At 43.3% G+C, this 15,327-nt stretch overlaps 1 protein-coding gene across 4 annotated transcripts in view; it reads right to left on the reverse strand.

The window, feature by feature from the left end:
• BRAF (B-Raf proto-oncogene, serine/threonine kinase) overlaps positions 1 to 15,327 on the reverse strand; it is a 284,434-nt gene that overhangs the window by 127,461 nt on the left and 141,646 nt on the right. For 2 of the 4 annotated variants that reach the window (XM_063928963.1, XM_063928961.1), the window contains 7 exons: positions 14,046 to 14,222; positions 13,901 to 13,947; positions 13,426 to 13,544; positions 11,259 to 11,390; positions 9,983 to 10,117; positions 7,328 to 7,481; positions 412 to 5,816 (listed from right to left, as the gene is read on the reverse strand). In XM_063928963.1, the coding sequence (XP_063785033.1) occupies positions 5,794 to 5,816; positions 7,328 to 7,481; positions 9,983 to 10,117; positions 11,259 to 11,390; positions 13,426 to 13,544; positions 13,901 to 13,947; positions 14,046 to 14,222 (787 nt within the window). In that variant the 3' untranslated portion in view covers positions 412 to 5,793. Of the gene's footprint in view, positions 1 to 411; positions 5,817 to 7,074; positions 7,482 to 9,982; positions 10,118 to 11,258; positions 11,391 to 13,425; positions 13,545 to 13,900; positions 13,948 to 14,045; positions 14,223 to 15,327 lie in introns of those variants that run through there. The other 2 variants (XM_063928964.1, XM_063928962.1) reach the window with 2 other exon arrangements.

The following is a 15,327-nucleotide window of genomic DNA, read 5'->3' on the forward strand; positions in this document are numbered from 1 at the left end:
GTGTAATCGTCAGCTCAACATGCACTGAGATTACCTCTATACTGCCTTACAGGTAACAAGCTTTGCTTTACGAGGTTGCCAGGGAAAAGGTTCTAGTAGGGATCTTAAATGACTGAGTAAGTAAACCATAGAAAACCAGACACCAAATGGTAAGTGTATACAAATGGAGACCATTTCTCTACACTCAAAATAGAGAAAACAAAAAGGTGAAGAGATTTTTTTCATCCAATGGCAGCTTTGTGTATTTTAATTTTTAGATTTTGGGTTTAATACTCATTCTGCTTCAGTAACGCGCTAGAAGGAAGCCAAATGTCCAGGAACAAAGCTGTATCCTCAGGTAAATACTTTAACAATGACATTGGAAAGCCAGACAGCAACTCGCATGCAATGAGAGACGATGGACAATGAAAGTGGTGTACATGGATGTTTAATTATTCACAGTTTTTTTTCTTTTTCATTTATTGCACTTGCTGTAGTAACGTTCTAAACTAAAACTTCACCGTATAAACAATGATAAATATATACACATTGTACATTGACATTTTTTCAAAACAGAGAAAAAAAAGAAGAAAAAAAAAAGAAGAAAATTAATTACGGAGAGATGGCCATACACCATCACTTTCCCCAAATGTTTATATGGTGCTGCAAGGACCCCTTGAGTGATGCAGCTTCTTGCAGACAAAAATTTGAGCCAGTACATTCAAAAATAAATAAGGTGGGTGGAAGGGAAGAGTAGGAGCAAAGGATTATGGTTCCAACACACCTGGATAATGGTCAGGTGCATCTTTTAGCTTTGAGGTGGTTCGTAAGAGAGAATTAGGTTTGTAACATCAGTGGACATAAAACGCTGTGCATCCGTAAGAGACAATGCAGTCTTTGTAACATCATGAAAGAGAAACCAAGTTGTGCTCTGTTCCTTATAAACATACCAATGAAGGCAGCCTATATTCCTAGGGCAATATGGTCAAGTGTCCTGGAGGCCATTTACAAAAATTTGGCGGAACATGGTAATATTTGACACGGAGCCAGGCAGATTAAACCTAGGCACCTTAAAAGGGTAATGTCGCTTTTGAGGAGCTATTTTTTACCTATTAGCGGTTAATAGGATCTATTTTGGAAATCTAACTGCTGTCTTGGAAAGACAGGCTGTATATATAAAACTCACAGACAGGAAAGGTGTAACATCGGTAAAGTAGCCTTCATGATACTGGATGTTGCCTTTATGCACACCTGCAGACAAATCCAGCTGACCGGATAGATCATATTAAGGACGCCCTGGTGTCTAACAGCTGGTGTTCCAGCGCACTTCAGCAAACTCAAGTTGCAACAGTAGGAAGCGGAGACATCATCTCATCAACCACTAAATGCTAAGACAGAACAATTTAATATATTTAATCTGACAGTCCCACAAAAATTAAAATGGCCACCATGCAACATTTCATCACAACCTGAAGAGGGGGTGTATCTGCCTTCTATAAAATTAACAAACTCAATCTAGAGACAAAACAACCAAATCACAAGAACATCTTCCAACCGCAGAGCCGTCCTACCAAATCCACTCAGAGGGGTCATCCACCTTCAGATGAACCTAATGACTTGTACATACCCTCTTGTAGCTCTTACTAAATATACAGCTTTCTTCCTGGCAGGCGTCAACCTGTTAAAATCTTGTCAGAGTTACTTCTGAAAACAACAAAAGGTTGTGCTCTAACTTACCCAAGGCAAGGAGTCTAGTCGCACTGTGGGCAAGGACACTGGAAATAAAATAACTGCTGGATGAGGACATGGGTTTTGCTGGGATGCCACATGATGCAAACTTTGTTTTAACACTTACCCACCAAACAAAATTTGCAAAGAACTTGTCATGTCTAATGAAATGATGCTTGAAAGGTGTAGATTTCGTAAAAAAGGTACGCCATCCAAACTGCATCATTTCTACTCAACGTAGACTGGTGTCTTCTACAGTCTCCGGTCAACATCATGAGCAAACAGAGCTAGTGACCTCACCATGGGAGACTAACTGATGAGAAGGGATCTGGTAGAGACACAATGGACCTGCTAAACAATGATGCACTAAGAAATAAGAACATTAACTGTACGTTCCAGCACTCCAACATTGTTGTAGGTATTTTCAAACAGAAGAGTGTCCTGTTAACACACTTTCCCATGACGCTAGCACCAAGAGTCAAAGTCTCACAGAGGACTACACAGAAGTATAAAAGAACCAGCGCTTCCTGGGAAAAACCGTAACGCAAAACACGGAAGAGGACCACCACCAAATGTTTGGTTTACAGTACTTTGGCTTAACCAACGCAAACAATACATGGGAGAAATGGTCTCACAGTGTAAATTAACTTCCGTTCATGGAGGGAAATGTAGAAATACAAGATTAAAGCATAATGGAAGTACCAGATATACTCTGCGGGGACACTTCCAATAATTCACACAGTGAAAGTAATTCCCACCCATGTGTGTCTACAACTGATGCTGCAGTGAGCTCCTTTAGTATAAAAACGGGCAACCATTGTGACTCGTGATGAAATCTTTCAAAGTCAACTGGTTTCTACAGCAACATCATTGGTCAATCAACTTCTTGTTAACTGCCCTGCCCTCCCCCCCCCCACCAATAATCCAGCTCGCCCAGTGGCGGACTCTGCTATACATGTAGCCGAGGGTCCACAGTACATATCAAAGAGGGCGATGCTATTCAACGAAAACCCCACAGAAGCGATTGAAGCTAAATCCTCATTGAATGCAGATGCCAGACAAAACAAACAGGAACGTTAAAAGACTTGACTGAAGAATATCTATAAACAGTGAGTTTCTGGAACAAAATATCAGGCATGAAGTTATATATTTATATATTTAAAAATAAATCCTTTTGTATATGAAATATTATGGTGACTGGTACACGGTAAAAAGTGGTGTAATGGACACAATGTAAACATTTGTAAATATGGTCTTTATTATCATTTACACACCACTTTTATACATAGCCCCCAGTATTTCCAACCTGATTCTGCACTGTGAGTCCATGACTGGCATTACGTACAGTAACATATAGGTGTAAAGGGCTGCATTTAGAAGACTCGTGCTGGAGATGTGCTAAACAGAGATGAGGGGGGGGGGGGGGGGGGGGGAGAAGGAGGAGTCGTTGGAAGCCTGAGTTCCTCAAATCAGTGTTCAATTCTATAACCCCTGGTCCAAAAATTGGATTACAAAGGCATATGGTTTACTAGCTTTTTTTTTTTTTTTACAGATAAAGACTTTCACATGAGAAAAACCTCCCAAAACACAAACCGTAACTTTCAAGAAGTAAAAAAAACAAAAAACAAAAACGTAAATAAAAATAGAGTCTTCAACCCGCAGGACTGCCGAAACATCAACTAATATGCTTTATAGGAAAGAGGATGGAGGCACCAGACAGACTGAGGAGGAATGGGAAAAGTTAAATACAGACTTTTTATTAAAAACCCCCAAAATGTTCTGATCTGTGGTACAGGTAAACTTTAGAGCACAGATCCTTTAATTACTAAATGCACAATAATTACCGCTTTGTAGTGTCTACGCACCACTTTCATCATTCAAGAGCTGGAACCAAAGGCTCCATATCCAAGGATTATTAAAATGTGGGTCAGGACTTAAACTGCAGGACTCCATGCTCATTAGAATGAGTCCCCCTGACGGACACTTTCCAAACCTACTGTGCACCACCAATAAATTTAGTTTTTTTTTTAAACCGGACCCAAAAGTAGCCTATAAAAAAAAACCTGAAAGTAAACAAATGGTTTACGCTCCCCTTGCATACAGGACAGAATATAAGACATACACTTCTAGGTAAAGAGGATGGGGATAAAACAGAAAACGGTCCATTACACACAAGCAACGTCTCTGGTTACCATATACAAAATCTCTGGCCAAACTCAAAATTTACATAGCAAAATAAATTAAATAAATAGCATAAAGTAAAAAGAATTTTTCAGCTGTACAGAACAAAAATAAAATATGACCTCGTCATGTGCTACTGCGTAAGCTTTGGAGTACATAAATATTTAGTCTTCACGGTGGTACCAGTAGCGTAACATACACACACAGACAATATAGAACATGGCCAGTATGAGTCACTGGTTCCATCGGCCTGTCCAGCACTTTATAAAGTATCATTCTAGGAAATGCGAAACGAGTTTCTTCCAAAAATGTGAGGGGAAAAAATGAATTAAAAATATCTTCAAAACTGAAATTTGTGATTTTTGTAACCTATTTTGTACCACCATGTCAAGTGCTGTGAGCATTAGTTGGTTAATGGACATTATTATGAGAATTTGGGACAGGTTTACCCAAAGACTGTACACACTAGACGATGTGCTGCAAATTAGGGAAATGGAAAGAGTAAGGTAGTAGATGACTACTCGGCATGGAATGTAAAACTTTGTTTTCTTGGGAACCACCCATGTTACACAGCGTGACACAAAATCCATTCTATAAAATTACGTCTTCTAAGATTAATAATCCGTAAACACAAACAAGTCCGTTTCAGTCAATGCAAAGGCTCACCAGAAAGAAAAAAGAAGAAAAAAAAAAAAAGTTAACACCAGAGCAGATTGGGGTAAAAACTCCCGCAACAGTTTCCCACCAAAAAATAAAAATAAAATTGTTGCATTGACATAAGAGAGAACAGGAAGAAGGGAGAATGACAAGTGAACAGTATAAAATAACAGAAGAGACAAAACAGATTAAATAAAATGCAGAATCTCCTTTACAACAGATTTTTGTCTTTTCCCATATCTCTGTTACTGCAAAGTAACACAGGACTACCGGAACTGCCACTAAGACGGAGCAATGTGCACGAGTCGCTTAAATAAATAGGTTTCTTCTCAAATTCAAAAATAGTCTTTTGGAAGCATTGCCATATTAAATGCACTCAAGTAAAGGAAAAACGAATAATACATTTAAAAACAAAGACAATTAGTTAACTATGAAACAATGGCTGAAATCACCAGAGTACAGCACTCTGCAACTATTATGACAAGCACCTACAGATAAAGACTGTTGGTGCCTTTTAAAAAAGTACAAACATTACAAACCTGATTTAAGAGGCTTAGCCAGGCTTCTCTGTTGGGGGACTAATCACCTACACAGCAGTGAGGTCAGCCATATTGGGGGAGGAGTCAATATCACTTTACTAGGAACCAGTGACATCACCAAGCGCCTCAAACCTCAGTGATGTCGTCGCTCTTCTTGAATGGCGAAGAGAGACTATTGGTTCAGCACATAAAATGGTTTCTCAGCTCAAAAAGTGGTGTGGATTTAACTTCTACCACCAGGGTGGGAGATTCTAAATTTTGGGAGGGGAGGGGTGAAAGGAGATCCAGCATTTTATTTTCCAGCAAAAGAAATGTAAAATCTCAGCAGATAGTCCCGTTATGATTGGAGCAGAACCCACACAGAACAGAAGGGCACCAGTGTTAGTAATTTAGAGAGAGTCAGAAACACACAGCCTCCGCGATGAAGAAAATCCACCTCCTCTTTGCCACGGTCAAGTCTCTCCTCCGCTGTGTATACACTGGTAAGGGGTGTACTGAAGAGCAATGCAGGGCCCGTTCCCCGAGGAACACAGAGGTCTCGCTGGGCACCTTACCCTTCTACCCCTGTTCCTTTGATGTTCATGCTGCTCCCTCTTAGAATGTGGGTGTGTTATCTGCTTGTTTTGTATGTAGTCCCAGTGCTAGGAAACTAGAGGAACACGAGACTACTGCAAGTAGTAAGAGGAGGTTGCTTGTGCTGACTGTGCCGTTACTTGAAGGCTGTAAATTCTCCTGCGGGGGGAGCACAAAAGAATCAGGTTTACCACAGGCAGAAGTCAGTCTGACGCTTGCACTGACCACAAGCCAGATGTGTTAGTAGCAAACAGGAAGCATGCAAAGGATAGGCTGCAACACTCGCACCTGCTGTGTGTGCACACACACACGCACGCACGCGTACAAGGAAAAACTAGCAAGGGATCCATATGAACATCCTATCCAGAGGGTTTCTGCCTGAAAAGTCCTACAAGGACTACTGTGATTTTATTTCACGATCACGAGATGCAAAGCGGAAACTGAACAAGCAGAAACTATTGCCCATAGGTAACCTGGATGTTCCTGCAAAGCTTATCAACAATGAGAATGTTGAACGAAGTGGGATTTCCTATTGGAAGCTGGCATATGGCATAACAGCTGCTGCCCACCTCACTTATTAGGGCTATATATGTATGGCGGGAGTCAGAAGCCACCCCAAAATGGCAGCAAAAACTACCGCCAAGACAACAGAAGGGGAAAATCTGCAGATTTCTCAGAGCGGATATTGATTAATAAAGGCCCACCGTCATTTCTAGGACACGCTTGTATCATTCGCCTTCATGATACACTATAACCACCAGTGATTGTGGTAACAAAATAAACTTCACAATTCACATTATACTCCTCGCTGTTGAAATTATGATTTTAAATGACGTGGCATCAACTGTGATACCTGCAGAAAACCAAAGAAGACTCCTAAAAAACACCTGTAAGAAGCAGCTGCAAAGTCTATAAATACATACATTTAGCTTTCGGTCATATCGCGTGGCGTGGTATGGCTTTAACATTACCCATTTACCACCTACATTATCCGCAATCAGATAACCAAAGTGGACATTTGAAGTGAAGAGGCTTCATATTTGTGTTTAGCTCCCCTTTAAATTTACATCAAGTGTGAAGTTGTAGGATCAAGGAAAAGCAGAAGTATCTGACATTAAGCAAAGCAAAAAAGAGAATGGCTGAGAACTAGGCGATGCCACTAACGGACAGCTGCTGCTTTTACCTGTATTCAGTCTACTAGGATTGCGGCTATCAATTAGAAACTGAAAGGCTGAATAACAGCTCATAAGCCTTCCCCAAAGACAGAAATTGTGGTCTTTGAGGTGTGTAGGCAAAATATAGAAAACAAAAATAAAATAAAACAGAAAATAGCAAAAACTATATAAAAAACACTAACCCCCCCCCCCCTCCCCCCAAAAACCACACACACGCTTAATAAATCAATTAACCATGCTGCTGAAGGGACACCGGGTGAGCTTTTATTTCTGCGGTGCCTCTGCTAAACAGACTGTACACACAAAAAAAATAAAAAATAAACCACAATAAATATAAATTATGAATTAACTTAAAGTACAGAAACACATTTAAACAATACACAGATTCTCTGTACACTGAACTGCCAACACAGACATTCTCCGACTCCTGCCCGCAGGACGTGCGACACTTGGCGTCACTTTGTTGCTCTTACAGCCAGTGTATCGTGAACCCACCATATCCACCAGCCTGGATGGGCGTTTTTGGAGAAGCGCAAGCGTACAGACTGAAGTCCTCCGTCTGGAAGCCGGCTCTGTTCAACGACGGTTCAGATGCACTGCGGTGAATTTTTGGCAATGACCGGGCCAGGAGTTCAATGGAGGCTAGAATCTAAGAGGAAAACAAAAGCCAAAAACATGATTTAGCAAAACCTTCTGTGGGGACTTACTTTCCATCATTCTGTGCTCACTGGCCTATAATCGGACACCTGTGGCACTTAAATCATGATGGGACCATAAATTCACACCTAAAAATCACACACTTTTGTGCAGAGTAATGTCTTATAAGTTAATTTAAGTTTCTGTAAGCCCTCTTCCTATTATTACCCCCCTCCTATGTAGCATATACAATGTATCCTGCGCACAGCGCTATAAAGGGAGAGGATATGCCGCATGTTCCCTTTCAGGTGGACTTAGACGAACGGAATCCTGCAGGAAGTACAGGTGTATCCTCACATAGAGGCGGATTCTAAGTAACTTCGCACCTGGTAAAACCATGCTGCACTGCAGGTGGGGTAGATATGAACTATGCAGAGATTTACATTTAGGTGGGGTGTGTCCAAACTCAAGTCTAAGTTGCGGTGTAAGAAAAAAAAAAGCAGCCAGTATTTGTGGACTAAAAGCAAAAACAGCAGATATATACCCTGCATGCAAACAAAATACTGCATTTGCACCCTCTTGCATCATAACTTGGTTTGTTAGAAGACATAGGCCCTCATTCCGAGTTGATCGCTCGCTAGCTGCTTTTAGCAGCAGTGCAAATGCTAAGCCGCCACCCTCTGGGAGTGTATCTTAGCAGAAGTGCGAACAAAAGGATCGCAGCGCTGCTTCTAAAAAAACAACTGTGCAGTTTCATAGTAGCTGCAGACCTACTCCTACCTTGCGATGACCTCAGACTATTTAGTTCCTGTTTTGACGTCACATACACGCCCTGCCTTCGGCCAGCCACTCCCCCATTTCCCCAGCCACTCCTGCGTTTTTATCTGACACACCTGCGTTTTTACACACACACACCCCGAAAACGGTCAGTTACCACCCAGAAACACCCACTTCCTGTCAATCACTCAACGATCAGCCCTAGGAGGGCACTTATCACCTGAATCCTGTTGTCTGACGACTCCTTACTTCTCTCTGTGGCTGCATCATTGGCCGGCGAGCCGCTAATCGGGGTTTTTGCTGAAGCGTGACCTGGCTAAAGAGGCACGCTCCCCGCTCATTACAAGCTGCGGCAGTTGTGAGTATCCATCAGCTCACATTGCAGCTATATCATTCCGGGGTCGCAGTATACCGCTGGAGACATCTTACTATCACAGCTGCGGCTGCCGTGAGTATCCATCAGCTCACACTGCTAATTCGGGGTCGTAGCATACCGCTGGAGACATCTAAACATCACAGCGCTCTCCCCCGTGGACACACATGCATATGTGGTTATAAGAAACTGGGTCACAGAGACTATATAATTTGGATGCCAAATATATCCTCATGAGAAATTGATATAGACTTACCTCAGTACATATATGGATGGATTTATATAAAAATCTTAACGGACATTTATATTGAGTCAGAGGCACAGGATTTAAGTAATTCTTATATTTATTTTAAATGTGGTCATATATGTGGATTATATTTTAATAAAGTTGTACAAAATATATTTTATATCTGGTTTCAGCGCTCCTTGTTTGTTTATTGTATAATTGTCAGTTTCATAGTAGCTGCAGACCTACTCCTACCTTGCGATGACCTCAGACTATTTAGTTCCTGTTTTGACGTCACATACACGCCCTGCCTTCGGCCAGCCACTCCCCATTTCCCCAGCCACTCCTGCGTTTTTATCTGACACACCTGCGTTTTTACACACACACACCCCGAAAACGGTCAGTTACCACCCAGAAACACCCACTTCCTGTCAATCACTCAACGATCAGCAGTGCGACTGAAAAGCGTCGCTAGACCTTGTGTGAAATGGCATCGGCTTTTGTGAAAGTACGTCGCGCGTGCGCACTGCGCACCATACGCATGCGCAGAAGTGCCGATTTTTTTGCCTGATCGCTGCGCTGCGAACAACGGCAGCTAGCGATCAACGCGGAATGACCCCCATAGTTACTTGCTCCCCCACCCCCTCCATAGAATCAGCCTCGTACTGTGTATCAAGTAGCGCCAACTAGCCCCTCTCTGGCGCTCCAGGGTCAATTCGACTTGGCCGTATCAAGCGTCCTATTCACTCAAAACGTGCATTTTATTTGCACTGCTGAAGCAACCAAAACGACATTGCTTGTGTACACTGGCCACTGGTGACTGCTGTACTTGTACACCAGAACGGGTCTCGCGCCATATGGCACAAAGACGCTAGGAAGAAGAGGACACATCTGTACCTATGGGCGGAAGTGGAGGGACTGTTTGAAGCTCTGTTTGTCCTACGCGAGTATGTTACACAATGTTAGCTTCGCTTGTCTACAATTCTAAGAAGTCGTGTTGTGTAAATTGCACGTGTGTGTGTGTTGTAAACACTGCACATCGTACGGCCGTGGACAAAGTGTAAACGGCTGGAGGTCACAGTCTATTTCCAGTAAACACCAGTCCTTGCCAGTACGCTCTCGCCCATGTTTTCTTTACCTGTGGAAATAAGGGCCGCTCATCCCTCTTCTTCTTTAGACAGTCTGCCATTAACCTCTTCATTGCTTTGGGACAGTTACTCCGAACTTTGCTGAGGTCCGGAGCCAAATATCCTCTCCCAACCATAAATATAATCTTCAAAAGCAAAAACAAATATGTAAAAAAAAAAAAAAATTCCCAATATAATCCTGTTATTTTCGTCATATAATGAACTTGGCGAACACAGCTTCATGCGTCTCGGACTATAAAGATGTCAGAAACGTGCCCAAATTGATATACAGTAAAAAGTCTAAATTAATTTTACAATCAATGGTGCTAAGACAGTACTGCATAGAAACAAAAAGCATTCACACAACCAGACTGATGAAGAAATAAAATGAAAGAGCCGACGTGTTTCAACTGGGATGATTGATACAAATACTGAACAACCATAAAGTAGCAGGTTGATCACTTATAATAACCACAACCAAACACACTCAGGGTGCTGTAAGTATTAAATAAATGCACTAGGACAGCGGTTGCCAAACACTCCCGAGTTACAGCGAGAGTATCAGCATTTTTTCAGGGCACCCATGGGCCAAAGGTTTGCTTTTGAGAAATTGAGATTTTTTTTTTTTTTTAATTAAATGAAGTAAATTGTGCTCATATGTCATCCTAAAGGGCCCCATACACTACAACGATATGTCTGAGGCTAAAGTCGGAGGCGATTTCCCGGGAGTGGTTCCATACGATTTGGTACATTTTGCATGCAATATATCGTATGCGATCCCAGCTATGCCTGCGGGAACAAACATATCACGAGTGCAGCACTAACGATCTAGGGGAGCCGATCCGACCCTCACGGGAACGTGCATCGGATCGGAAACGCATCCAAAATGCCCGATTTCACCCGATATATATCGGCCCGAATGCCCTAAATTGGCTGGAATCGGGCATTATCGTTCTAGTGTATGGGGCTTTTAGGTTCAGCTATGTGGTACTGGACTGTGCTGTACTGCTGCTTTGTCCAAATATTTTATGACCATGGACCATAAATAATTTGCAACAGGCTGGACTCCCCAACCTGTGGCACTTCTGGAAGTGCCCCACAGCATCTAGTAGGGGAACCACTGTACTAGGACCTAAGAAATGTGATACAGAATGGAACTGCTCAATGATCAGTAAAAACTCTGGATCTGCTCTTGTAAAAAATAAAACAAAAATAAACACAATAAAACACAACATAGTAAAGAAAAAGAAAAGAAAAATGCTAATGGTTTAAAAATAAAACAATTACCTGGTCTCGGTTGTTGATATTTTGATAAGGCAGCTGCCCAGTCATTAATTCATACAGAACTACGCCAAACGCGTAGACATCGGACTGAAAGCTGTACGGGTTTTTGTCCTGCATCCTAATGACCTCCGGTGCCTAGGGACAGACAGACCAAAAGCAGCGGGGTCAGACAGATTTGTGAAGAATGGGAGCAGGTTTAGATGCTGTAAGTCTCAGGGCTATACCAGTGTTATATATGAGAAATGTGTTATTACTCACAACTATGGCTTAGAAAAGGGCCTTAACTTCAACACACTGAACAGAAATGGGAAACGGTTAAGTATGAGCTAAAGTAGACTGGGAAATCCGAGGATACTGGGAGTTGTAATCAGACAAGTGAAAGGCCACGCGTAGTCAGAGCCTAAAGTATGACCGATGAAGAGCAGGAAAGAAAGGATGCAGACCCGGGGTATTCAGATGTGTAGCTGCCGGACGGCCCCATGGTGATAACACCCGATAGAACCTTTGGTGCACTGATCACTGTACATTACACACAGGAAGCTACAGGATTCCTATAACCATATCAGGGTTATGCGCAGAACACCTCAATTTGCAATGGCGAAATCCTGTCATACAATTTTGCATCGTATACCCCTTTCACACTGCACAAATAACCCGGTATTGACACGGCATATTGCCGGGTCGACACAGGTCAGCGTGCGTTGTGAAAGTGGCATAGCCGAAATCGCAGGTCGCCTGACCAGGCAACTCAACCCGGGAATAAAGCAGTGGTATTCGAGTGTTGAATACCAGGTCAATGGCAGAGTAAACGGGCTCGACCCGGGACCCGTTCACTACAACAGTGAGAGACGGCGCAGAGATGATCTCATCTCCCTGTGCCGCCGCCACTTCCGGCTCCGCCCCCCCCAACAACCGCCGCTATGGCAACCCGCCCGGCATATTGCGGGGTCAGGGAAGCCAGCGGCCAATGCCGGATCCCACCTAGGAAGGACCAGTTTCCAATTCCCGGGTGGGATCTGGCATTGGCAGTGTGAAAGGGGTATTAGTTTAGTATACCTCTTTCAGATCGCAAACCCGGGTCCGACCCGCCTCAGACCCTTTCACATTGCAGTTTCGACCCGGGTTATTCCCCCATGTTAAACACCGATTTAAAATGGACTTTTCTGGCTCACAGATGAGGTTTCAATATAAATAAAAGGAGAGGCTGGGGACTGCTCTGAGCAGACACACAAACAGCCAATCGGGACCTTTTTCTGAGACCCGGGTTGAATATCCCGGGTCAGAGGCTTTCACACTGCACAACGACCCAGATCAGGACCATGTTTAACCCTTCTTTTAACACGTGTTGCTAGATCCGGGTTATTCACTTTGGCACTTTCACGCTGCACCTCAACCCGGCAATAACGGGTTATTTTGGCGATGTGAAAGGAGTATTATAGTGTACCATTTTATTGTCACAAAGGAATTGTGTGCAGTTTTGGGGTGGCTAAGTAACAAAGTCATACCGCTTTCACATCTCCAATGCTGAATCCCACCCGGGAACTGGAAACGGGGCATTCTCGGGTGGGAGACGGCATTGGAACCTATCTGCTGGCTTCCCGAACCGGCAATATGCCGGGCCGGTATCTATAGTGGTGAGGGGCGGAGCCGGCACTGGGAGATGAGCTCATCTCCGCGCCGCCACTTCCCTATGTAGTGAACGGGTCCCGGATCGCATTGACCTGGGTGACCCGTTCACGCAGCCACTGACCCGGTATTCAACCCGCGAATAACACCGCTTTATTCCCAGGTTGAATTACCGGCCAGGTTATATGTGCGGTGTGAACGCTGGTAAATGGGGCAATTTGAGGATCAGTGTTTGTTGACATATTTCTATCGGCTATAGGATATAATGTGAACGTATAGGGGATGTAGTCAAATTTCAAACGGTCTATATTTTAAGATCTAAATTATGCCCATGTCTATATTATGTACCTGTCGACATTTGACTGTATACATATCGACTGTTGACTTACAGCCCATGTGGAGATTTTGGCTGTCTCAATATTGTACATCTCGACATTACGATGTCTGTTTTGAATGTCTAAATTTGGACTGCTTAAGTTATATACCCAACCCGCCTACAGCAGCGAGAAGAGTCCTAAGTCCCATAGGAGGAGGATTTTCTCACCATCCATAAAATAGAACCGGACAGCTGCTCAAACTGGTGTGAGCCGCTCCACCGGGACTTCACTGTGGCTAGGCCGAAATCCCCAATCTTTACCGTGAGGTCTTCATGAAGAAATATATCTGTGAGAGGGGTCGGAGTTAAGGAGGGGAACAAAGGCAGCCTGCCTAGAAACTCCATGGATATCTGTGAAACTGCAAATAAAAACCTGTTAAACATTCATTAAAAACTGTGACGGCAGCTCCCATGGTGCATGCAGAGATCTTGTGGACTAAACCTATGGTCCCGAGTACGCCCAGTAAAGTGCGTGTAATGACACCGTGAAGTCATTTGTTTGCAGTGAACAGATATTGATGAGAACGTAGCACAAGCTACGTTACTGAGGCACGGAGACCGGCAAAATAAAATGGTGCAATTTCAGGACTATTATGGAGGGGACAAGTATACCAGAAACCGCTGCCACGCTTGAAAAGGATACTATTGCTTTTCAGATCTCGGTGGATGATCGACTTGGCGTGCAAGTAGCTGAAAAACAAACAGAAACGAGGTGTTACAGCATGGCCAGTAAGACGGAAACTGGACATAATCAGTCATTATACCTAGTGCCATAAAGCGCTACTTACTCCATGCCTTGTGCAGTCTGCCGTGCAATATCAATTAGCTTAATCATCTCGAATTTGGTCTCTATGATGTGAAGGTGGTGATAGAGGCTGGAGCCCTCACACCACTGGGTCACTATTGCCAGCTGGGGTTTGGTAGAATAGCCCATGAAAAGCAGGATGTTTACATGTCGTGTTTTCCTGTAACAAAGGGGTCAGAGTATCAACAAACCACACACATTGCCAACAGATCGCCCCCCAAAAAAGAAATAAAAAAATAATCACATTCACTGTGGATTACCAGTTATTTATAATCAGACATTACACACTCAATAGCAGATTTCTAGGTACACCTTCTCGTTAATGCAAATACCTTACCAGCCAAATGTATACAGTTTGCAGACATGGTCAAGAGGTTCAGTTGTTCAGACTAAACACCAGAAAGGGGAAGAAATGTGATCTAAGGGGCTTTAATTGTGCAACGAGTGTTGGTGAGATTTGAGTATCTCAGAGACTACAGATTTGTGATTTTCAGGTCCACAGATTTGACAATGATATGCAAAGCCAAAGAAAAATTCCAGGGAGTGGTAGTTCTGTGAGCAAAATGCCTTTTAATTAGAGAGGTCAAAGGAGAATGGTTCAAGATGACTGAAATTGGCAGTAGTGCAAATAAATGTGTTTCATAGCAGTGGCACGCAGAAGAGCATCTCTCGGCACACAGCACATTGATCCTTGGATGGGACGCAGCCTATCAAATTAATCAGCACAGTCTCCTGGTGCGTCCTAGTCGCATCAATTTACAACCAAGACGTATTTTCAGCACAAAAAGGACCCAGACGCTAGCACAGTTGCACGAGACCCAGCGGCTCACTCACGCCAGGCATCTTGCACTGCGTGGCATATTGAGGTTAGATGTTCGAGGACACATCTGTAGAACCTAAGCTACTGCAAGATTATTACAAATGCAAGGTCACCACATCTGTGACTATCTTCTCCCGCTACTGTACAGTTGATAGGATGTAACCCCCAGCAATCTGCTGAATAAGTGGAGCCTGTATTATCCATGGAATACACTTCGATTTAACAGTGCCAGCCCAAAAATAATTGTTACATCAACAAAGTAGGTGGTTAATGGATTCCCCCGGTGCTATCCAATTAGCCCCTGATCGTCAGCACTTATCGAGGATTAGGCTTTGCGTGCCCGCAGAATTCCCGATAAGTAGCCCTCAGACACCGGTTCTTGCGCTATAATATGGGGTCCTGGAACATATCCTGGATCCCAACATGCTATTGCCCGGAAACCGGT

Source organism: Pseudophryne corroboree, chromosome 6, assembly GCF_028390025.1.
Source record: "Pseudophryne corroboree isolate aPseCor3 chromosome 6, aPseCor3.hap2, whole genome shotgun sequence".
NCBI lineage: Eukaryota > Metazoa > Chordata > Amphibia > Anura > Myobatrachidae > Pseudophryne > Pseudophryne corroboree.